Consider the following 25,643-nt stretch of genomic DNA (forward strand, 5'->3'; position numbering starts at 1 on the left):
CAGAGAACAGCAAGTGTAACATGTCACTGGTGCCCCACTTGTGATTTAGATCACAGCACAGGCTGAGCCCACACTCTATGCTGTACTGTCTTGCATCACCCAACACAATACTGAGGTTGTTTTTCTAAGGGCTGTTTGGGTGCTACTATGAATAACAAGAATGATTATCCTCATCTTCTGTAGAGTGCAAGTGAAGCATTTTGCTGCAATACTGGCGGAATTTCACCTTACGTGCCAAAGCTGTACATCAACTTGAAAGTTTCAGGGTTACAGAAGTCAGGGAGCAAGAACTACAGCTCCTTCTGACTGTTTCATACAGTTTTATCACTTGTGCAAAAGATACAGCCAGTTAAAACAATTCAACATATGAGTAAAGGACACAACAGGAGCAAACTTAGCACACTGCTCTCAGCAGGACCCAACACACGCCTAATGTTTTTATTTAGTGATAAATGGGTACATGGACAGCTATTCAGAATCAAATTTTTCTAAATATAAATGCAGACAGACTAAAGCTCTTGCTTTAGGCTTTGTCTACATAACAAGAAATCTGGGGCCTCTGGAGAGAGCAGCAGTTGATGAGGAGAACTCTACATCTACTATATGTGCAGTCCAGGGGCTTTACTTTGGACTAGATACAGATATTCAGCTGTCTCTCCATCCCTAAGCATCCCCACTGTGAGTACTTGGAGAGTTTCCAAAGGATCTGTGGCAGATGCAAACCATAACATCCCCTCTAGTGGCAGAAGCGTACAAGCCCAGAAGACTTCACAGGTTAGTTTCCCTACAACACATTCTGTCAGCAAAACTAACAGCAAGACCAAAATCAACCCTTAAGTCGAACCATAAGTCAAAGGTGGAATTGGGGGGATTTGCTCCAAAACTGCTCTATGCTTTCAACCCAGAAAAGAAAATGAAATATAAACTCGAAGTTCTCTTACCAGAATCCCCTTTAATTCCTTCATTGCACTTTCAGAGGGCTTTGGTGTTTCTGGCTGTAAACAAGCACAACACAGGCATGTTAAAGAACACATGACACGGACCATGACAGTCTCTGCACTCAACAACAGGCTTCACACCAGGGGCTGTGCACAGGCTACAGCTGTGGCACGTTCTCCTGCTCCCTCTTTTTGTGGGCACATGGACAACATTCAATCTGTTCTCTTACACAGCTGAAGGGAAGAGCCTCAGCTCTTAACACTGTGAACCACAGACTATACATAAAGATCATACTTTTGTGCAGAAGGTAAGCAATATTTTATAGTAGCCACACTCAGGTATTAGGTGTAAGTATTACATAAAAGAAAGAAATAGTGCTAAATATAGTCTACTACTTCATCAACTCCTCTACCCAGTTCAGTTACGCTCTCTGTGCTTTTTATTTCTCAGTAGTTGTTTGTTTACAAGTTTCTTTTCTGTGTCAAAGAAACTGGCCTTCTACTGTTGCCTTCATTTCCTTTTCTGTTGTTCAGCTATATGCTGCTCGAATGAATTTTATCCAAAATCAATCAAAGTAAATGAGGTGAGGAAAATGCATTCTTCAGAATGTTAAAGTCTGGTTTCTTTTCAGTGTAAATTACTGTACTTAGCTAATATTATTGCTCTGCTATTTATTCCAAACCTTTGTTTTAGGCCTGCTTGACTGGTTGACTGGTCTCAGGTGAACTCCCTTTTTAATTCTGTCCATCATTTCTTCAACAGCTTGTCTCTTCAGATCCGTAACTTCTTCACCTGTTCCAAAAATCAAAGACTCTATCATATTTCAGATATGAACTACAGAGAAGTTGTACAAAGACAAAATGTGTTATACAGCCTCCTAAACAGCTTTCTTGCCATAGGCAGCCAGTTACCATAATCAGAAATTAGTTTTAATGATGAAACAACATTTACATATACAGTGTTCTTAGTTATACTCTGTGCAGTAGGTCTTCCTGCCTGCATGTGTGATGCATATCGCTCATGGACTATGCAGATCCACGCTTTCTCCCACTTTTATTAAAAAGATATAAGCACAAATATATATGCTTATCTTTTCCCCCATAAGTGGGCTGTTCACAGGGCCTTTCTTACAGGAATACTATCTTACTCTTCCTTCTCCACACCACAAAGAGGCAGGTTACCTTACAATGCACACATCTTTATGGCAGCAGAAACCAGCAACCTCATCTCTAGTTGCAAGAATTCTAGATTATGAGAACTGCTGGATACAGAGCTATTAGAGATCTTTGCTATCAGCTTAACTGTCACAAGCTCTCCAAGGATAAAATGCCAATCTATCAAGGATCCTGCTGTGGATGCTGCAAATGCCAAACTGCAGAAGTTTGGGCAGAAGCAGGTCCCAGATCCTGAAAATGCAAAGCTCCTGTCAGTGTTTGGGAATGGCAAAAGCTCAATGCCAGAGGCTGAAGCCCCAGGGGCTGAAAAACACGGCTCTGCTTCCACTGTGTCTCCTCTCTGTGACTGGGCAGAAATGCTGCAGCTTCACTGACACAGCACAAGCTGACAATGCCCCATGGCAAGGCCCATGTGCACAAGAGTACCAACTGTGTCTCCTATTCCACGTGGTTTGAGAACCTGGCTGGAACAACACACCAATACTTCAAACTGAACTGGACCCAAACATTTAAATAACACTGCATCAAGTGAAAGGGCAAAACTGAAATACCAGGAAAAGAAATGGCTGCTTTCTCAAGAGATCTGCTATTAGGACTGCAAAATATTCAGATGACATGGGATGCTGTGTGATGAACCTGAGCAATACCTGTTAACTTGTCAGTGTTCTGGATAATGTAATAAAAGACACTTAACATGCCATACCAAAAAGTGGGGGGAAAAGAGTACTTAAAGCAAACACATGGAGAAATAGGGTCGATGCTATTCAAAGCTGCAAGATTGTACCTTGTAGAACAGGAATATTAAAAAGGCTTTTGCTCTCTCACTTGTCAGGGTACTATTGATGATTCATAGAAATGCAGTTTCTGTATTCTAAGCCGATTTAATGTCAGGCTTTAATTTCACAAACAGGCTGTTTCAAATATAAAAGCTTAATTGGTGGTATGGGATAGAAACCACTCATTCTAAGTCCTTAACGAGGGTCAAAACAAGCCTCAAGTTGGATATAATAACTAGATCAAGAAAGAACTTTCTCCTTTTTTTATTTTTAAGAACAGCTCAACTATAAAGAGCAAAAAAAGGAGTTTATGTGTGATTGAAGAAAGGTCAGAACTGTTGAAGTTTGCTAATAAATAATGAAAGAATGGGGTTTAGAGAACATACAGTGAATTTCATAGTATTTACTGCAATGCAATCACTGTTTGGGATAGTTTCAACAAAAAGGTGTGATCAAAACATCTAGGATGCTTCAAGGTAAGGAACCCTGATAAATGAAGACACCATAACTGGACTTTTACTGAAAGATAAGACTGACTCTTCATCAGAGATTTTGGTACAAGGTCACTTCTCTTTTTTTTTTTCCAGACCAACACCCTTATTTCTCTCAGACTGGTAACCAGTTCCCAAAAATTCCCCAGGATCTGCCCAAGTCACTCCACTCCTCAGTTCCTCACCTGAAAAATGGAAGGGTAATTTTTTCCCCCACTTCTTGCCTGTTGGTTCCATCCCACAATCCAGCCTTACTTACATACCATTAGTCTGCTAACAGAAGATTTTTCTTTAACAGTTATATCCTATACCCGTAATTTCAGCCAGGTTTCCTTCTTTGTTTAAGTGTCAGCAAATGAGTTAAGCAATTCACCACAAACTCCTGCTGTTTCAGAAGGAAGAGAGAAACAGCGAGAAAACCCTTGGTTATTTAACTGGCAATGCCTGTCTAACTAGTTCTGACTCTTCAGGCACTCATGATCATCTGTAAATCTCTGCTTAACTCCTGTTCTCAACCTACTAAGCTTCAAGCTTCCATTAACAACAATAAAATGCAATTTCAGCTGTTACACTGTGCATGCAGAGCCACCTTAGTGCAGGGCTCTGTTTTGTTTTAGGTTTTCAGTATTATTAAAGGATTAGCATTACAGTCAACTCTGAGTGGTAATTTCACAAGATATGAATCAAGGGATGAAAACCGAAGCATTTAACAAACAAGCTCTGTGGAGAGGCTCTGGACAGAAGAAACTGCAAACAAGAAGCCATCTGGAAGTTTGGAAGTTTCCCTGTATTATGCTGTATATAACCTGCTCTCTGCTTAATGCTTGTTGGGTTTGTTCCTCTGCCTCTTCCATGGAACCTGCACAAAGCCCTGCACACACTGTCCTGCAGTGACGTGCTGCAGTGTCTCCAGTTTGGAGGCACGGGTTGAACCCCTCAATGCTACCACAGTGCAACTACTTCAGGCAGCACCAAACTGCCAGGCTGCAACTCAACAAGCTGCACACAGCCAGTGTAACAGCATGGGGCCTAAAGTGAACCGTCCTGTTCTCCCCACCCATCTCACCCAGCACATCATCCCACCCAGCTACATGCTTATCTTCTCAGGTCACCCCGAATCCTCCTTTTCTCCAAACTAGACAAGCCCAGAGTCCTCAGCCACCCCTCACAGGAACACCAAAGATACCACTTCCCATCTCGGTGCACATATACCTGGGTTGCAATCCCCTTTCTGGACTCAAGGTAGAGGAGTGTGCTGGGACATGGACAGCTGTAGGAAATGTTGGCAACAAAAAGCATCTGAATGGCTCTCTGCACCCACAGCTCACTCCCACCAGCTCCACCTGCAGGACCTGGGGCATGAGCCACAGGACTCAAGAAGGGATGAGCCATACCTGACTCCTGCTGAGGAGGTTTCTCCTTCTTGCTCACATTGGTGTTGGAGTGAGATCTCTTGCGAATCATTGACATGAGAGACCTTTGGGGGAAATGAAAGTGCAGATTGTCATTCTGTCCTGTGTTACACACTGTCAGAATGAGCAGGAATGCCACACACCAACAGCTGGTTTATACCTGATTATACAGCTACTTACAAAAGACTCATTTAACTGTTCTTGAAAGCAGATGTATGCACTGAATTACCCCCCACAATGCTTCCCATCAAAATGCACCAGAGAAATGTCTTTCTTTTTAACAGACATTAGGCACAAATCAAAACACTCCAGATCTGAATATTAAAAGACAGTCTCATTGTGACACATGACAAATTGAAGCTGCTCCAGCATAATAAATGGAAAGAAGAGCTGTAGATATTGAAGTATTGTTCTCCAGAGGACACTTAAATATGGTGATCAGTATCTCCCCACCATCTCCAAGTTTGTAATCTTCTTACAGTGTCAAATAATTATCCCCTCACTACAGTCAAAACGCAGAAGTCCAGGCAAGTAAATGATTCATCTTCAAGCTCAAGTATAAGCTCCTGTGCACATGTGATGTGTCAGTGGGGCCTATCAGTCCCTACTGAGCACTGCTCCTTACAGAGTAGTGGCATCCCTGGCATAAAGGGTCAAAATCAGAAAAAAGCAGCATCCAGTGCCTACGCTCTGAAGTAACTTCCATGCACATAAACATCACAGTGCATGAGGAAATACTCTGACTTAGCTACTACAGGGCTTAAAGTGAACAGTTTTATTTATTCCAAATAGGAAAGGGCAAAAATTTAAACAAAAAAACCCTTACAATACCTCTACACATTCATGCTATACATTAGTGTGAAACGAGCAAGCGAGCTGAATGAGTTAATGGACATAAAAGAAGCAAAAGATCAAACACAACTGTTCAGAAAGTGTTAAGTTTCTAAAAACAATGCAAAATGCACAAAGGGATGAATTCTCCCGACTAATCATCTCTATTCATATATTTAAGACAGTAGTTAACAAGACTCCTGTATGTCATTTCTACTACAGAAGGTTGGAAAGTGTCATTGAAGTCCATTTATTTTCAAAACCAAGCAGACAACATGAAGATTAGCTGAGTTTCTAAAATTAACTAAGCACCCATTAGGGGCTTACTTAATTAATCCATTTGGGTCTAATGCGTGATACATCAGACTGGTCAGCCTCTTTCTATAGTCCTTTGCGAAAATCAGGCCCAATTTTGGTAATTTTGTCCAAACCACCTGATGATGGGGTGATGATTTTATGTTTGGGGTTTTTTTCTTCCTTTTAACTTATGAAAGTAATTATGGGAACTCAATGGAGCCTGCATTTTCATCATCAGTATCCGACATGAAGGGACACACAGTAATCCAACATATCCTTTGGTTCAAAGGAGTTTTCTTTGCAGTAGAAAGCATTTCACAAGTCTATAATTACAGCTATCAGGTGAATAGAAAAAAAAAATCTCCTAAATTTAGAGGAGACAGGTACCCCTCCTCCTCCTTCAGGGTCAGAGTCTAGACAATTTGTTAAGCTTGGCAAGGCAGACACTGATCAAAACTGGTCAGGGTGTTAGTCTGTTGGTAGGTGGGGCACAGTCTGTGTCCTGCTGGTAAAGAGCCCAAGACAGGTGGAGAAAGCCTTTTTTTCTTTAAAGACACTCTTCCTGCTTGGATGCAAGCTCCTGTAATGAATTGTGCCCGTGCAAAGTATTAAAGCATTAACGCTGTGCCCCTCCCAGCACTTACCGTATAGGGTTGGGAGGGGGGGGCGGAGGGAGGGGAGGAGGGGGCGGTGGAGGAGGAGGTGGTGCAGGATTTTCAGACTGCTGTACTCGTTTTTGAAGTTCATCAACTGCACAAGATCAATAAAACAAACCACAGTGAGTCTCAAAACCAACTCTGACGGTTGAAGAAAAAAATGCTACTTATTAACTAAAGAACAAACAACAAGAGGGAAGTCCTATTTTCAGCAACACTTTCTACCAAGAACAATGTCCTAGACACATGGGATTCCCATTAAACCAGTTACCTCCAGCCTGAGTTCCTTCTGAAACTAAAACTCCCCCTCATACAGGATTCTTCATATAAAATGACAGAGCAGGGAAAACTTCATCCCATTCCTGTGATGGTCTGTTTGAGGCTGCATTTGAGAATGAGCTAACGAGATGGAAGAAGTTGACAATTTCAGCTTCCAGACTTGATGGTGATGTGGGTTTTCCCCATAAAAATGGTCAAATGTGGGTGGTAACAGAAAGTATATTCTTTCTCTTCTGTTTACATGTCAGATCTAAAACACGGAAATTACTTTTCTGCACTTGAAATGCTGTCAAGTGTAATTAATGGGGAAGGGCAGAAACAGAGGGGAAAAAAAGTCTTGAATTTCTTTTAGTTACAGAAATTCTCAGCAATTGTTCTGATACAATAGGAATCTCACGTGGATATGGCTCACAGAATCACAGAATATCCTGAGTTGGAAGGGATCCCCAGGGATCATTGAGTCCAACTCTTAGCCCTGCACAGGTTCTTTGCTCTTGTAATGATAGATTCAAATTAAAATTACAATATTTTACACTTAATTTTAAATTTTAGAAGGTAAAAAAATTAAAGATCAACTGAGTGACTTTAAATTCCGGGTACAACCTTTATGTTGAAAAAGTCCTTCTGAAGAACAAACAAGCCTGGACGGAAACAATCTGCTGCCCAGGCATATTGTAGGTATAGGGTGGCAGGGGTGGGTAACATAAAACTAACACAAAGCAGTTCTTCCAACAAACACTGCTAACAAGCTCAAAGATAACCCTGCTCTTGAGGATATGTTTCAAAAAAACATGGCTATGCATGAAGCCTTAACCGAGGACAGAGACTTTGGCCTCCTGTGACAGGGGCTCAAACATTGCTCTGAGCAGGTATCAAACTTGAACCTTGCACTTGCATGGGCCTTGAACTGAACAAGGACTGCAAGCAAATGCACATGCAAATTCCTAACCAGCCATGGCCCCACATTCCCTATAATGAGGTCACACACACCAAGAGCCCTTTTTAAAACCAATTTTAAATTCAGAGCCTTAGATCAGAAATTTCCTCATTCAGTGGACAGGATGCTACAGACAAGCCAGGCACCATCCTGACTGCAATAACTGTATGAACCTGCACTGCAACAGTTGTTCCCTACTAAATATTCTGTGAATCTTTTCTGTTTGTATTCTTTGGGAGTTAGTTTACATCTTAGTAGCTAGCAAGACTGTTTCTTTCCTTTCATTCATTGAACTAAGTATTCAACCACAAGTAAGAGATTTAGATGTGTAATTCTCATGGATATGAGCCATAACAGCCCCCTGGATTTGCTTGGCTAACTCCCTTTGTAGGGCTCTGAAGGCAGTACTCATCTTTGAAATAACTGTTTAAATTAAAAACAGCAGCCCACCCCTCCAGAGCCTCTCACATCAACAGACATGGTTTTCTCACATGTCAATATGAAGAGCTAAAATGTGTCTTTATTTTCACTGGTGTCTTCTATTGCAAGACTATTAAATGGCTGGGTAGCTTGATAATTATGGGATGTTTTTGTACAATTCATACAATGAAGACTCCCCAGTCTGACAAACCTCTAGTTAGTTATACCACTGTACTTTTTTTTAAACTAGGTAAGAAAATTGAGTTTGAAGGATTGTGTCTTTCACACAGACACCCATCCCATGTATATATCCATCTGTAAGACTCAGGGCAATTTAACAACAGTATTTTTGTACCTTATAGAAGTTTTACAAGGTTATTTTTTCACACACATTTTGGACATGATTGTTCTGCATTTAAGGGCAGTTGCTGTACTTTGTCTAGTGAAACACAGGCCTGGATCTCAGCTGAACAAAAGCTTCTGAGGTCTCAAACATAACATGTATAATTCCATTAGATGTGCACCAATCACCCTCCACACACTTCACCTCTAAAATGAAAGTCATTACACAATTTTACCTGAATGCTTTAGGTCTCTAGCTTTTTCTTCGGAGTGCTGACATTTAAGCTCCAGTTCCTTTTTATCTTCTTCCAAAAGTTCTAGTTGCTGTTTAAGACGACTAATCTCCTTATGCAGTGCTTGATTCTCTAGCTGCTCTTCCAATTCTTTGATCTGCAGTTGGCAAACAAGAGCATTCATCTCAATAAAATCCATTTTCTGTCCCTCCTGTTGACAAATAACCCACTAGGCACAGTTATCCTGAAAACATAATGTTATAGCATAGGAGTGAACTACAAGTCCTAGAAAGAGGAAAATGTTTGAACGAGAGCTGAAGAGATTTTTCTAAGAGATGTCAGAATTTCCTATTATGATCCCAACTTGCTTTATCTCTTCTTTAGAATATGTCTTTAGCTCTAAAGTACTTAAGCTGTAAGTCGCTCCCTTTTCTTTTTATAGAATTTTTATCACATAATTAGAATTTAATTTCAGAACGTTTCCTCATTTGAAGCACGAGAACGTTGACATTTTTGTTCTCTTACTGACTGCTTCCACTGACAGGCTGGTTATTTAAGCTCCCTTGTCTCAACTCATGCAGATGCCAGTGGGTGAATTATGGAATACCTGATTCAGAGGCAGCATTCAGATGCAGAGTAGCAATAAAGTCCCAGCTCCCTAAATATGTACCTTTTGCTCTAGACTCATTATCAGATTTGTGAGAACGTGTCTCAGGGCTAAAGGAAAGCTCATTTTCTGGGAAAGCAATGGTGATTTCTCCCAGCTAAGAGATTTATCTAGTCCAGTTTTAAAGAATATATTTGTTCATATCCCAGCACTTTAGATCCTATTTAGATCCACATTGTAGCATTCAACTACCCTTTCCCTGCTCCAGTATGCTTGGCTTTTCCCCATCCATTTCTTTAGCAAGACCCAGACTACTACCTCTGCCTAGGAACTGCCTACCTCTCACCTCCTGGTATTCTAAGCTTATCCTCTCAAGATGGCCTTTACATTACTCAATGTCCAACATATTCTCCTGTCATCTCTTTACTTAATGGAACTTGACTTAGTGCTTGTAACTGCACTTTACTGACATTCAGAATAAAATACTTACCTAAACCAGAGGCTTCAGGCTGAAAAGCCTTCAAGTTTTGTACTCATGTCTTAACAGTGACCCAGAAAAAGGGAATCACAATCTTCTCAGAAACTTAGCTTATAAACTCTGAACTCTTACAGTGGATAAGATCTCAAATAACTCTGAATACAATAAAGACACAACACTCCTTAAATTCTGGAGACTTTCAAAGACTTCCACATAAAGGGAAAGAAACACAGTTTTACCTTTTGCTGGTGTTGAAGCCTCTCTTCTTCTAATGCCTGGGTTAGCTTAGCATTGTCATCCAAAGCCTTCAAAAGCTGTTGATCAGGAGCAGAATTTTGCAGAAGCAACTGACTCTGCCTTTTCATCTTGTTCTGTTCAATAAACATCTGCCAAAACAAAACCCACACCCAACAAAAACAACAGTTAGGCACAGTCTAATGCTATCCTGGGGAAAATAGCAATTGGAAAGAAAATGAAGTTAACAGGGTGTTAATGTGGCAGAAATAGTGAGGAAGAAGGTGAGAAGGAGGGGGAAAGGAAGTTTGAGAGTAAAATTTACAGGAGCTAAGCTCACACTGAAAGGAACCAGGTGTTTGCTGAGAACCACCCACTGCTACACCTCAATTACCCACACATTGGCAGCATTCAAAGTTTAAGTACATCTCTGAATTTTGTTTCCTGGAAATGGGAACAATCTGGCCTCCATTTGGGGAGCTCTGGAAAGACTGAAAGAACTCTAGGTGGAGGATAAATGTCTGTGAATTCATAGGTTACCTCCTCAAACATGCATGCAAGCCTTGGCATAAAGCCCACTTATTTGAGGGTTACCTGGATATGTGAATGATGGAGAATCTTTGGGAAATGAATTTCACTCCATGTCTGTGTAATCACTGTATGCACTTGCCCCAGGAAAAGGCATTTCAGGGCAATTTCAGCTTTTTAGTTCTGATCCTTGTGTTCTTTCCCCTTCCCAAGTTATATTTTTGATATGGCGAATGAACATTGGGGGGGTGAAAATCAAATAGTCTGACGACTTGACACTGATAAAAATACCACACACTTCTCCAGGCTTCACCTAAGAGGTGCAGAGGCTGGCAGCACATGCAGTTTCTGTAAGAGATCTGCTCCTTCCAGACTGTTTAGGAACCCGGTAATAAGAGATTGCTTCCTGACAAAAAAATTCCTAGTGAAGTTATTCTGCACCTTGACATCTCTTTCAGGTAGAGGTTTTCCCCCAGGCAACATGGGCTTCCACTCGAAAAGCTCAGCCATGCCTGTTCTTACAGTAGAAACAGGGACTGGGTCATGCTGAGGTCTCAGATGAGTGTGCACAGGTCAGCAGAGCCACTTATGGCAGGAGAACAGAGAACAGTCTGAGAATGCAGATGCTCCCTCAGACTGTAAAAACACTGTTGTACTGTAGAGCACAGCAAAAGCACAAAGGTATTTTAAGAATAAGATATTAGAAATACAAAAATTCCAAATTCCCATCCTATTCATTCACAAACGAAATGTACAGACAAAATATGGTTTCTTCCCATCTGGTGCTACTACAGTGCTATGTGATTTACTTGTTTTAATACAACTGGATATCCAAGAAGTACGAGCTGATGCAGATTTGTGGCAAGCACTCCATCCAGTGCTTTGCACAGCCACTTCAACTGAGCCTTCCTAGCAAGCAGCTCTGGGGAGCTGTGCAGACAGACACAGACCCACTGACCGTGCTGAACTCTGAGTGGCAGCACAGCCTGACCCTGCGGGCCAGCAGGAGCCAATTGATGCGGCCCTAATAGCAATAAAAACTGCCCTGAACACTCCACTGGGCAGAGCTGGGCCATGGGGGCAGCAATAAAGCACTGGAAACATTCGATGGAGAGGAAATGATGAATGTAGGCTCTAGTACTGCACTTTGCTAGAAAACAAACAAAACCAAATCGATGACAATACACAGGCCACTGTGGTGTGCTGCAAATGTGCACTGGACATCAGCTCCCTGTCCCTAAATTCTGCCAGTCAAACCATTACGCTTATGTTACCTTACACTAGTAGGGCAGTGGCAAAACCAATTCAAAGGCAAGAGAATTCCAGAATCAAAGTTACCCACAACGATCCATAAAGGTTTGCCTTTGCATTGCCACTCATTCCTTTAACAGTTTATACTTTTAAAAGAAACAGCATCTTTGAAACATCATAGTTGAGAAGGGCCCAAATCACTGCTAAAGAACTCAATACTGGGTCAAAGCCTCCTGTGTTGCAGTCAAGTCACTCAGAAGTTATTTAACCCTGACAGAACCAGTATCTCCCTAAAAGCCACCTTTAGTAAACATCTCAGTTTACCCACTGTGAACCTTCAAAGCAAAGTGAAAACTTGGATTTATTCTTTTTGGAATCTAAAAAATAGTTCGAGGTGATCAATTGCAGATTTTATTCACCAAGTTGCTGCCACTAAATCCAACAGAGTTGTTCCAGCCTGAGGGAGCAGAAAGTTGCCAAAACAAGAAGAAATCAAGTAGAGCAACTTGATTTCTTCAACTTGAGCAGGTACTTCACCAAATGCAGAAAATTCACATTCACTTTGTTTCATGTTCTTCTGCAAAATGAAAAAAATCCTTTTGAAGACCTGGGTGAAAATTTTTTCATTCGGAAGCTTTCACATAAAGTCCTGCATTTTCAATCACCATTCTAAACTGCTTTCATGATACTGCAAATACGTTCCTGCTTACAATTTATATATATATATATATATATGGAAATGTCTTCAACACCACAAAAAAAATTGTTGCTTATAATGTAAGACTGCAATCAGACCGCATGGGGAGTCCCATCCATTTCAGAAGTTACTTACACACACGTTCTTTAAGTGCCAGCATATTCTAAATGGAAGGGACAAAACTAGACAGGACAGTTGTGTCAGACAAAGCAGAAAGCAAGCTGGTGATGAACTGATTGCAAGTTTTTAAGAGGCTGCTCTGTGTTTGAAACAGGACAAAAAAGACCCTTAGAAATTATTTCTAATTTAAAATTTAAAAAATCAATTCCTGCTTCAGCAGGGCAGAAATCTGACTGTCTGCACAACCCTGAATATTAATTAAAGTGACTGCTGAAAGGGCAAAACAGCTACTAACAAGATTACTTGGACGAGGTGGAATTTAACCAACGGATGGATTAGTTCCGACTTTGCCACCTGCTTGACAATTATCTGCAGAGTATCCCAATCAATGCTGGAAACACAAGTCGATAGTGGAGGAATCCACTGAAACCACGACTGCAGTTAAAGGCAGATCACAAAGAAAAATAGTTTGCTTACACCTATCATTCTAATTTTAAAAATCTCCAAGTGCTGTGCAAACCAGTTATGTATCTTCCCCCCCCCAGTTTACGAAGAGAAGCCTCAAACCACAGGAAATCTGGGACTTGGCCACCTTCCATTAGTAGACTTTACACAAGAATTGAGGAGGTGAAAAAAGAGAAGGGGGTGAAAATACTGGAAGTTTTTCCCTTGACCTCAGTGGGACCACACCTCCTTCTCAGACCCTTGCTCCAACCATTACCCAACGGAGCATTCGCTGCAGCTGCTTTTTGTTTACACCAGAGCTGAAAAAGGAATTCTTCCTCATTAAAAAAGTTAGAAAGCAACTCCATTAGTGTCAAGTCCCTGGGAACACTGACCCTCGTTCAAATAACGTTCAGGGGAAAACTGGACGCTTTCCAACTAACTCTTCCCCCAGGAGCAAAACGAGGCCAAAAGAAATGCTTTAATATCCATGTGTGACTCCACTTTCATCTGTACATCATTTGGGTATTTGCCATTTTTGTCTTAGCTACAGTTTGAAGGAAGAAGAAGGTCCCAATACAGCAGCACTGTTATACTGGGGTAATCACTGGTTGCATAAAGTAAAATAAAAATCAGTGGCAAACACTATACAATATGAATAGAATAACAAAAGGCAAATAGCAAGGCAGAGTAAAATTTGGGAAGTCTCAAACAGAAAAGATCACTCGACTGAGCAGTTGGCCCTTATTTCAATCCTGAGCAGCACTTCCCCATCCCCTCCCACAGCCCAGTGAAAAATCAGTAAGACATGCTCATGGAGTGGCAATCCATTCATCCACATTTGTCACAGTTTACAGAAGCTGATGCCTTTTGCATCCTGGGTACCCTGAAGCCTTATGTTCAGACCTGAAACACACCCCAAGGGAGGTAGGATCAAGGTACTTCTATCTCCCCAAAAGAACAGGCTGTTTGAAGGATTTTTATGTGACGGAGACAGAGTGATCTGGTGATTATGGCCTGACAGAGCACTAAGTGGCTCTAAATTCAGGAGGTACTTGGATTAAAATATAAATCCAGGTGTGGCTTTTAATTCAATGGCTAATCAGGGGGAAAAAAAAAATATATAAAAAATATATTCCTTTAGAGGAGCCAAAGACTAGTCCTAGTTGGATTTTCAAACTGCAAAAGAAAACTGAGCAATGAGACCATGAAAAAGGACATGTGTCTAATATGGGCAGCCAACTCTTCTAGATGAGTAATAATACTTTAGACTAATAAAGCTACAATACAGCTGTTTTCAGTTATTTGGTTAATTGCCAGACAATGTCTGAAGGGACTATTTCTAAAGAGTTAAAAGATGTAGCATTAGCACTTTTTGTGGCTCAGAAGAAGAGGTCTAATTTATTCAGAATGGGAGAACTGGAGTAGTTAAGTCTATTTCTTGTCCATCATTTGCTTCTCACCACAGAGGAGCTTGTAGCATGTATTTTAAGCGTGAGAAAACTGAATTCCCATCAACGGTGTGACTTCCTTAAAAACAGAGTATTATTTATTTTACCAGGTTGTTCTATATAAAAGGAGTTGACAAATTACAGCACTCATTCTTTTCTTATGAGGCCCAACCACCCAAGGCCCAAAATAAAGGGAAAAAAATAATCGTAATTGTTACTTATTTCTGCATTTCCTACAGGAATTTTTTTTCTCATGGTAAAAGCATAGTGATACATTCTATAATGCTCACAGTCTTGCAGCATTTATACACCATCTAATATGTTCAGAAGTAGATCACACACCACATAAAAAAGGAAGAAACCTCTTCACTTCTTTTCCCCATAGATTGACTGCCCGAACAAAAAAGATGGGAGGGGAAAAGAAAGAGACCAAAGAGATAGTTTCCTGGAGCATACATCTGTTACCATTTCACAAGCATGTTCTTGGGAAGAAGCCTAACAAAAATATTAGCATTACATCATACTTCAAAAGTGGTAACATTCAAGCTCAGGAGAATTCAAGCACTATTTATCATGTTTAATTATTATTTCCAGTTCAGTCAGCTGGACAGCAAATAATTACCTTCAGATATCAGTTGCTGCTGAACTCCCCCTGGTAATGCACAGAGTGTGGTACTTGTAAGCAGAGTTGCTCCATGAGTGCAGGTTTTGCAGTACCCACTCAAAGATGTAGCACATTAATGCAAAAGTCCTCACAAATTAACCCAAAAGTCACAAATGCATCTGAGGAAGCACTCTCTGGGGGCTCACATCATCAAGATAACCAAATCCACTGCATGCAACCTCATGAGTAGTGCAGACATCTGTTAAGAATGACAATAATTTCCCCCAAGTCTCTATGGGAAGATTCAGTCTCAGAGTAAGTAATGTCATCTGTGCACTGGCCCATGTATGGGATGCTGGTATTTTGAGGAAATACAAGTTAAATGCAAACATGTTGTTGTGCAATAGTTACTTAGAAGCACAGACAGGTGTAGGATGGCATTTTAAGGCATCCATAAGTATTGAGCATTGGAGGGAAAGTCAATGAAAGGATGAACGATGCACATTACAGATCCATTTAATTTTTTATCCATCTGGATCTTAGTTCCTTTGAATGCAGCCTTTCAACTTCTCAACTGGAAACATTTTTGCAGGTTACCATAAACACCTGGGAAACCTTTCATTTTTTTTCCAGTTGTGCATTTTGAGCAAAAGCCTGTGCTAGACTGAGAAGTGAGAGGCACTCCAGCAAACTGCTCAGCAGTTTGACACTTCATTTCTATTTCTTCACGATACAAAAGACAAAAACTAATAGTTAATATTCTTCATAGCAGCTGATACGGGGTTGTGTTTTGGATTTTCGCTGAAACCAGCACTGATAACAGAAAGATATTTTCCTTATTGCTGGGCAGGGTCTACAGAGAGTCAAGACCTTTTCTGCTCCTCACCCAACCCCACCAGCAAGTGAGCTGGGGGTGTACAAATTGCTAGGAGGGGACATAGCTGGGGACCCCAACTGACCACAGGGATATTCCAGACCATATGGCATCATTCTCTGCACATAAAGCTTGAGGAAGAAGAAGGAAGTGGGGGACATTCAGAGTGATGGAGTTTGTCTTCCCAAGTTATATGGGATGGGAGTCCTGCTTTCCTGGGGAAGGCCGAACTCCAGTCTGCCCACGGGATGCAGTGAAGGAATTTCTTGTTTTGCTTTGTTTCTGTGTGCAGCTTTTGCTTTACTTATGAAGCTGTCTTTATCTCAACCCATGATTTTTCTCATTTTTATCTTCTGATTCTCTCCTCCTATTGGGGGGAGTGAGCAAGGGGCTGAGTTTCCAGCTGGGGTTAAATTACAACATCTCTTTACAAAATATTTTTGCAAGGCAGAATGTATGTTTAACAAACCACTTATGTAAGATTATTTTGTAAAACTCCTGAGATTTTTACATCGCTAAGACTTTCAATTTACTTCTCACACCATGTTCCCCTCTTTTGGCTTGCTTTGGCTGTATGTATTGTATTTTGCTCATCTTTGTGGAAGAGTGCTTTTCAGGGCTAGCCTCTATATTATTGCAATGGCCTTCAAGATACTCTTTACCTTCCTTTGTTTTCCTGTAAACTACTTCGCAAACAGCTGAGAGATCTTACAGTGTCTCTTAAACCTGACACTAGAATTCTGGTTAAGCTTGCCAAGATTCCTGTGTTAACAACCCTGTTTTAGTCAGGCAGGTACAGATTTTTCCATGCCTCCGCCCCTTACACACTCTATTTATTTAGTTCTTTTATGCAGATTCCTGTACCTTTCACAACGGATTGTGACTCACTTCAAATCCTCTTTGCTTTTCCTTCCCCCTCTCCACACCACGGCTGACAATATTTACTCAGTTTCTTTAGAACCTCTAAAGAGCATGAATTCTAATGTTTGAAGTTGGATCATTTTTGATTAATTAAATATATATTATGGTGGTGCCAGCAGCATGACTATAATTAAAGCTGTATTGGGGTTTTTTATTTTAATCAAATGCTCTGATTTTCAAGTGCTCGCTCACTCCCCATCTCTTGCTCCACATCTTTCCTCTCCTCCATCTGCGTTTGCTCCTGCACACATGCTCACCCACCCATTATCTCTCACACCTGCACTCCCAAGTGCTCACCTGTGGCAAATCTTCCTCACCTGTTAAAAGGGCAGCAGGCAAAGGGCACCCCTTCAAAAAGCAGCCCACACCCGTCCCTTCCCTGGTCCCTTCCCATTGCAGCTCCAATGCAACCTCAGGAAGGCAAAGCTGGAGGATGAAGCCACACTATGGAGAAAGGAGTGACTGTGAATATGTGGGCCAACTACCCCATGAAGGCAAACTTCAGATACCCTAGCCCCCTGAAAGACAACGTGCCCACCACCAAAGAAGCCCCTCCGCAGGCAGCACTTCTATATTTCAAGCTAAAAGACATGTTTGGGCTGTTTGAGATATCACGAACACTAAGATGTGCCATTCCACAGTCTCTGCCACGGTGCTGTGGTGACAACGGCATTACTTGGAGCCTATTTCCTTTCCTGAAGAGCTCCAAAGAGGCTGAACACAAAGCACTGGACGTTCAGTGTTGCCCTTTACTCAATAGCTATTCCTTCTCTCAACACCGCACAGTTTATCACAACCAACCACTGTGGCTTTTGCAAAATCCAGGCAAAAATTCAGCAGAAAATTTGTTTTTTAAAAGAAACATTCTATATGGACAGAGAAACCAGGTGGCTAATGAAAGCAAGCAGAAAATCCCTGAACATCCTTAGCGTAATCCAAACAACAGCTACTGTAAGCACATCCTAGAAAACTTAGCTCTCAAAACACAGCTGTGACCTTGTGACATGATCCATGTGAGAGAACACTCACACAACCTCACTCAAGCAGAAAGCTTTGCTGCTGTGGCTGCAGTTGTGGGCCAGAGCCTGTGTCTCTAATGTCTCAGGTCACTCAAGGGACACCATGAGTGTGAAACCATGCCAATGATAACAGATTTCTAAGTAACCTGAAATACTAGTTCCCCAAACACACATGAGCAAAGCCTTTTTTGTCATATGCTCCCGTATTTCCAAAAACTTTCTAAACATCTTTCTGCACAGCGGGATACCGAAGGAAGACAACCAGGCACACACAGGGAAGACTAATGCAGGCCTGAAGTTCACTGTTGCAGTGACTCCATTTGAATGGGAGAATTTCATGGAATGAAAAGCTTCAAGTGAGCAGCTTCAGTGACAGCCTGCAACAACAGGGGCCCATATTCTCAGAAGAGACAACAACTAAATCATCACAAAATCCAAGAAATACCTGTTTGCAAAAAAACAGCATTTCTTTGGACTTGTACTAAACTTCTTGCCTCTTAGTTTGTTACTCAATTACAAAAAGTACTTTCAATGTAATTGTTCAAAATGAATATGTACCTGAACGCTACAGTTATGAATCTAAACAGAAGCAACATTCTGCCCTCAAGTATCAGATTATACTTTTATCTGAAAAACAGCTTAACTACATATTCATACTCATTTCTGAGAGATGTAAGACCTTTATGTACAATCTTCTGTTGTCAGTTAATGAGCAGAAGCACAGAATTATTCTGTACTTCAGAAGACAAAGCAAAACAACAGGAGATGTAGGATTGATACTGTAATAATGCATGCTAAATGTACATTCTTAGAAATATGTTTTCTTAAATGCTGCAAAGTTCTCCAACCTTTTCACAAAGCACAGTCAGGGACAGAGAGCAAGTGCAAGAAACATCTGGGTTCATTTCCTCACCCCTGGCTTCCAGACTATCAAATTTACTTATGTTCTATCTCAAATTCTCCAAAATTTTGTTCTGTTTAAAATGTTGCAATGATTCTGTTCCTACCCAAAACACTCAAAACCCAGCAAAACCCACAACATTAACAGAACACACTAAGTCTGTTCACTGTTTTCTACACCGGTTCAAAATGCATATATGCCCTTGCTTAAAATAACTGACTGAATGCAGTCAGCTGTACAGGAGTTATTAAATACACTTTTTAGCTTTTTTTTTTTTTTTGAGACAGAGCAGCAGCAAAGATAAAAAGCAAAAGAGCTCTCTACTCGAAGCTGACTTCCTGAAGGCTAAATACCTGCTTGCTGGCAGCCACGGTTTCAAAATCTAAACTCCGTATCAGATATCACATGTTTCCCTTTACAATACTTCAGTATTGATGATTCATGTAATTTTGATATACAATGGCTTTCTTTAAACTTGAGCTCCCTGAAAAATGATTACTTAGGAAGCCCAGTTTTTATTAAAGAAAATATTGATGCACAGCTTGGGATAGAAAACCTTGAAAGTAAAAACCAGGTGCAGAGCTTTTAAAATCCAGAATGCAAACAAAACAAGAAAAAACCCCAATCCAACCTAAACCAAACTCATGATTTTATAGGGCTTCAGTCTATCAACAGAATGAAAGCAATTGTTAGCATTTTCTAAGGCAAACATTGCCAGTCACAAGCCAACAGAGCAGCCACCAGCCATTCCATAATGCTACCCAGTAACTCATTTTCCCCTTTGGGAATTTATATCTTTTCTAGAACATGGAAACGATTTTTTTTCAGCTTGAATGCTCCCTGCAATAGGTTATTCAAAAGGTACATGTTAAACAGCAGCCAAACTTGCACAAAACTCAGTTAATATTGTATTTCTGCAGCATTTATTTTATGAGTCTACATACTTTTCAGGAACGACACAGTGCTTCAGATTGTATCACTAGAGGGGCAGCTAACCCCTCCCAGATCCAACCACCACACCAAAATGTTGGTGCTAAGCCCATTAGAAGCCTCACCTTAAAAGGGGACATAGGTAAGACTGCAGGAATAATTCTGAAGTGCTTTATAAATGCTCTTGAAACAGTAAACTCATTTTACAGATTAAGTACAGATGTTAGCTAAGTAGGACATGGGGTTGCACAAGAGTGCAATTGGTGAACTGAAATCAAGTCATCCAAGGTGGTAAGCTCTTGCCTAGTTGCAATGTCTTAATTTTACAAGATCCCTTTTTCTCAACTACTCACCTCTTGTGCAAATGACTCTGCTTTCTTCCGCAGGTTCTTTTCCAGTTCAAAGTTTACACGGAGCTCTTCATATTCCTCTACTGCCATCACAGACACTGTTTATAATAAACAAGATCAGAAATAAAAGTCGAATGGATCAAAAGAAGAACTAATGTTTGATAAGCTGTTATTCCCTAGTGTCATGAATCCTTGTCTGACAGTGTAACCTAGTTTTACATTTCTGCATACACTTTGCTTTGTCCTACTTGCTCTAAACCTCATATATATGCACAATTACTGATCTTCTGAATGAAGCAATACTCCTCTATTCAGACTTAAAATCTCCAGTAACAGACACAAGGTAGCACAGACCATATTTTGCCTCTTCGGGTCTAAGCAACCAAGGCCTCGAGAGAGCTTTGCTGATATCAGAGACCGCTGTGTTATTTTGAGGCATCTGTATTTGTCTGCCTGGTTTGAGTGAGGCTAGATGTGCCCCTTTACAACAGAGATTTAAAGGAGCCCCAGGAAGAAAGCAGTACAGTTTTGTGTTGCCTGTATTTAAACTGTGCTCTCAAAAGCGAGGCTCTACGGGTGGCTAAAGCTTAATCATGGACATGCTTCCCAAACCATTCTGAACAGGCTGCAGTCCAGGACAGCAAGGATCATCCGAAAGCACTCAACTGTTTATTCTTAACATGGCTCAGTGATCACTTGCAATATCTTGGTAGGTTTTAGCTCTTATTGGCTGAAGACTAGTTTGCAAGGGGATGACACTGGATTTCTAACACAGCTGTAAACAGGTTCCTTACTTTTTTGGAGATAAGCACAATACTCAATAAACAACCCACATACTTAGAAAAGCTTAAGACAAATCCAGCGCCTCTGCCTGAAATGCATTGAGTACACAGCTCCAATACAGTGCCCCACAGACACAGGATACAGTAGGTATTGAATAGATGCTCTGGTAGCTCATTTCAAGCATACAAAAAAGTCTTGCTTTATGTTGCCAGTGCATTAGGACCTAGACCTTTCCCCTTCCTTCCTGGAAAACAGGCAAATGTGAAACTAGGGGTTGTTCGTTTGATCATGCTTAGAAAAAAGAAAACATCTAAGAAACTTTTCATCTTCCACACCATCCTATCAAAATCTTTATGCTCACATGTTTCATTAATGTATCTGAAGTTTGTTGTTATAAGAGTCTTCAAATATTGCCTGTCATAAGCTTAAGCAATGTAGACACATGGAAGAGATGGACACTTGGTGGAAGCTTACAGGATATGCCCTAACAGAACTTGGCCAGACTCACTGTCTTCCCCTTCAGGAAAATGTGAAACAGCCAGTAAGACTTTCAGCCAAACAATTTTTAATTTCATGAGGTTAAATAAGGAACAAGAGAAAAGAGCACAGTAATCCAAGGCACAAAAACGTTCCCCTCCTCTCTATACTTCTTTGGGGTCAACCATTGCTCATGCAGAAGTACTCACCTTCATTAGCAAAAGCTTTTCTTTTCTGAGCCATATCTCTTTTTAGACTTCCACTACCCTGGGTTTACCTCTCTTCTCTTTCCAGGAAAGGAAAATTTCTGATTTCCTTCCATAATTTGGAAATCTTATTTCTCACATTCTAGCACTCTAGCATCTTTTTCTCATCATCCTCTGAACATAAACCAAGTCGCTCCCAAGTCTTTAGATATTCAAAATGGTTAGCTGTGTCCCAACTTAAATGAAAATTGATATAATGTTTTAGTAAAACAGGAGACTGAGGTTCAAACTCCACCTCTTGGAAGGACTGCCTTTGCCACTGCAACTTGTGCCACACAGAAAAAAAATGTTTCCTATCTCATGTTAACACCTGCTATTTAAATTGTCACATTTTCCTGGAGTACGGATAGGCTAGAACAGTCCATGTGTTTATGCAGTGCCTGCAGCAGTAAGGTCAAGTGCCAGATCTGGACCACAGTCACTGTTCTGTAACCTACTCTTCACACTACAATATTAAAGCTCTGAGGCTTCTGCAAAGGATGCAGCAAACTGTTAGAGAACCTGCTGAGACCACACACCTCTATTACATTTCTCCAACAGTTTTTGTTGCTTATCGACTTCCGTTGTCAAAACAGCCTTTTCTTCTTTCAATTTATTCACCTAGAAAAGTAGAAAGAATACACAGAAAATAAGGGCACTTTAATCAGTGGCCTAAGGCATATAGCACAGCTATAATGCAAGCAGTATTTTGCTTTCATCAGCTGTGTTTCTTAGGTTTAGCTTGATGCTAGGGTTTCCAATGGGATGGAAAGCATTTTTACTCCACCTTGAGATGTCATAACAGATGTCATAAAAGGGTTATGAGCCAGTCCTCCCATGGCATGTTCCAGTCACAGCTGCAAATATCTTTGGAACCTTTCAGGATCAGGCACCTGGTTGAAGTTACTAGCTTGCCTTTGACTTTTTGCATTTTAATATAGTCAGACTTTTGGGTGTTTTTCCTGGGCTCTGTTTATAAGTCCAAGAGCTGTCAGCTGTGTCTTTCTGAATGCAAGTCTTGCATGGACAGGAAGAGCCACTAAGTCCTGATTTGCATCAGTACATGGCTTATCCAGTTTTCAACCAGGAATGAAACTCTGCTGGCTCAAAAAGCCAATTTGCTGGTCTAACTACCATGACAGGGCACTGCCAATGGCTAAACTTAAGGATATGCTTGATGGAGTAGCACCAGTGATTAAGCTACGTGTCCTACAAAAGTATTTCTTGCACACCTACAGGTTTAAGGAAATCCAAAAAACCCCTGCAGGCTGTGATGAGCTGTCAGGAAGGGGAGGTGACAGTTACAATACGGGCATTTGAACAGATCCCACAGATGATGAAAAGTCCCGCGCCAGCAGGGGCTGAGGGGGCTCTGACAGAGAAGGCTCCTTGTGGGCACACAGCCCGAGTGATCCAGCACGGGCAGGCTGGCAGGACTCACGATTAGACAGGATTCAATTAACTTCACAACTGAGCCTTTTTAGCAAAATTAGATACAAAAAGTACCGACTACAAGCTAGCACGGTCTCGCCTTCCATGGTACAATACATACTTCTTCAATTACTTCTACAAGTTTGCACCTCAGGTTTTCCAGTTCAATGGCTAAGGTCTTCTTTTCCTCATGAACAGACACGACTTGATCTCGCAGTTCTGCAGTTTGAGGAAGGAAACGAAAAATATATTTGATTCAAAAAACAACAAAGGAAATGTCATAGCAATGGGAGTACGGCTGAGTACGAAACACCTAAACTGCACATCGAGCATCAGTTATAATCAAGGTACATCCTCAATAATTTATGGAATTTGCACAAGTGTCAAGTAACAGATCTACAAGAGGGCTACAGTTTCAGATTTACTCTGTTGAGGTAAGCTGCCTTGTTCAGTACTGCAGTCTTTATTTGCATCCTGAATGATTCATTTCCTGCTACAATGGGGCCAATCCTGCCACCACAGAGTGTCCTCAGTCCTACTCAGGAGACTGTCACGTCACAGAGACTCTGGTATGGAGGCAGCAGAAAGCAATTTTTAAGAGGTGTCCTTTAAAACAAATTAATGCACTTTAATTCTTTTGGGATCATGAGTTCTTGTCACAAGGGAAATAAACAAAACAACAGGCAGTTAATACTTGGGAGGTTTTCACTGAAGAAATTGTCCTGAACAGCTGCCAATTTATAGTCTTTGTAACATTATGTGAACAGAGTCAGAATAAACCTTTACTGATGGAAGAGCTAATGCTTGTAATTTTCCCCTCAGAATTTTTATTCCTTAATTATTAAAATATGAAATAAATTAAAGTCACAATGGAATAAAACATTTTATTATAATCACTTCTTAACAGGAGATCAGTTTGCATACATAATATATCAAGGTTTAGGTTAACATTAAAACACCAGAAAAAATAAAAATTTATTGATATATATTAGCTTTCAGTAAGTGCTCTCATTCCCCACCTGCTTCCAGTATTTCACAGCAGTGCCGTTCAGTGAATACCAGCCACGAGTTGGGAAAATTGTGGCTAATCAACTGCAGATAATGATGACATCCCAGATGTCATTCTGTTTGGTCTCACATCTTGACAACATTGATTCTACACCAGCATCCCCCCTCCCAGCTCAGGAGCTTCAGACTTACTGTCCTCTAAATGAAAGGCATATGCTTTCTAAAGTAAATAAAAAGACCTGTGTTCCTGGAAGATTCTGGAACCAAATAGTCTGTTTTATGGATTTGTGTTTTCCAGCAACATTAATGAGGAAAAAAGTCTCACTGAAATTATTAAATCTGGTTTTACAACACATATATCAACCTCATCGTCTAGAGAAGAAAGCATATCCACATACTACAAAAAGCCTCAGACTTTACTACCTTATCTGTGTATCCCTACAGAAAAGTGGTGGGAGGGAAGGAATCACTCCAAGAAACATCCAAGACTTTGCTGAATGGTGAGAAGGACTTCCAAAATCCCCAACATGCCACTTTTCATTCTTTAATGAATTCTTCATCAAGACAGAAAGCAGATACATCAGAGCCTTTCTAAAATATTTCCCTAATTTGGCTGCTATCCTCCTAACAGTGTCCTCCTCTGATCTGCAGCCTGTCTTCGCTTTCCTTAACAGTATTCTTGACATCTTCCTCCAGGAATGACAGGAGGGACCTCAGAGTCTTATTTCCAATTCAGGTGGGATCACATCATTTGCATCTATAGGATGGAAACCGGCTTATTAAGGATACTGTGACACCTTATTTCTTGGGTGGGACTGTTTTAAAAGCATTTTTACACTATTCGGTCCTTTTTCTCAGTGGTGCTTTGTACCACTTCATTGTTGCCACTGCATTTAAATAGAAAAAATTAACAAGGTCAGGCTGAAAGTTCAGAAAAGCTGTACTTAAACATCATTTGCTACTGTAAATTGCAATCAGAAAAAATACGAAAGCTTTTTTTTTGAAGTGAAACACTCAATCGCTCTTGTCACTAAATCCAGAATGTGGGCATTCCCCTTTTTTACTATGACACAACAGAATCACCATGATTTCATCAAAGGGACTAGAAAGGAAGGCTGATTTTCGATTGCAGAAATACAAGCTGGCTTTCAAAAAAGAACTAGATATTTCTGAAACAAAGCACAGATTTCTGTTATTAGTATATTTCCATGTTCTCAAGCTTTCCTGTTTTACCCAGTACAACAGTCCCTTTTTAAGTTGCTTGTTTAGTAACAGCTCTGGAACATGAATGAAGTTTACGCATACAAAAGTGCATAATGTATACAGCAACAGTCCTCTATTACAAACTTTGAAATAGCGACAGAGCAGTTGAAGCAACACGAAAGTGATCTTGTCCTTCTGCTAAATTTACTAAGTGTCTCAGGAAATACTTCTTTTACTGAGTCAGTAACACTGAACTCTGTTGGCTGTCCATCTCACTTTGCTATTGCACTGTAACTCAC

The 25,643-nt window shown here is 40.6% G+C and overlaps 1 protein-coding gene across 3 annotated transcripts in view; it reads right to left on the minus strand.

Annotated features, from left to right (window-relative positions):
- SHTN1 (shootin 1) overlaps window positions 1-25,643 on the minus strand; it is a 60,066-nt gene that overhangs the window by 12,585 nt on the left and 21,838 nt on the right. For all 3 annotated transcript variants that reach the window (XR_007906665.1, XM_051799542.1, XM_051799541.1), the window contains exons 6-14: window positions 23,255-23,352; window positions 22,242-22,323; window positions 20,201-20,295; window positions 10,113-10,259; window positions 8,792-8,945; window positions 6,566-6,671; window positions 4,776-4,858; window positions 1,622-1,731; window positions 942-995 (exon numbers count right to left, since the gene is read on the minus strand). Coding sequence is in view for 2 of the 3 variants with exons in the window: in XM_051799542.1 (XP_051655502.1) it covers window positions 942-995; window positions 1,622-1,731; window positions 4,776-4,858; window positions 6,566-6,671; window positions 8,792-8,945; window positions 10,113-10,259; window positions 20,201-20,295; window positions 22,242-22,323; window positions 23,255-23,352 (929 nt within the window). In the remaining variant the exon portion in view is untranslated. The remainder of the gene's footprint in view (window positions 1-941; window positions 996-1,621; window positions 1,732-4,775; window positions 4,859-6,565; window positions 6,672-8,791; window positions 8,946-10,112; window positions 10,260-20,200; window positions 20,296-22,241; window positions 22,324-23,254; window positions 23,353-25,643) is intronic.

Source organism: Manacus candei, unplaced genomic scaffold, assembly GCF_025592945.1.
Source record: "Manacus candei isolate 608988 ecotype Guabito, Panama unplaced genomic scaffold, ASM2559294v1 h1tg000050l, whole genome shotgun sequence".
NCBI classification, from domain to species: Eukaryota; Metazoa; Chordata; class Aves; order Passeriformes; family Pipridae; genus Manacus; species Manacus candei.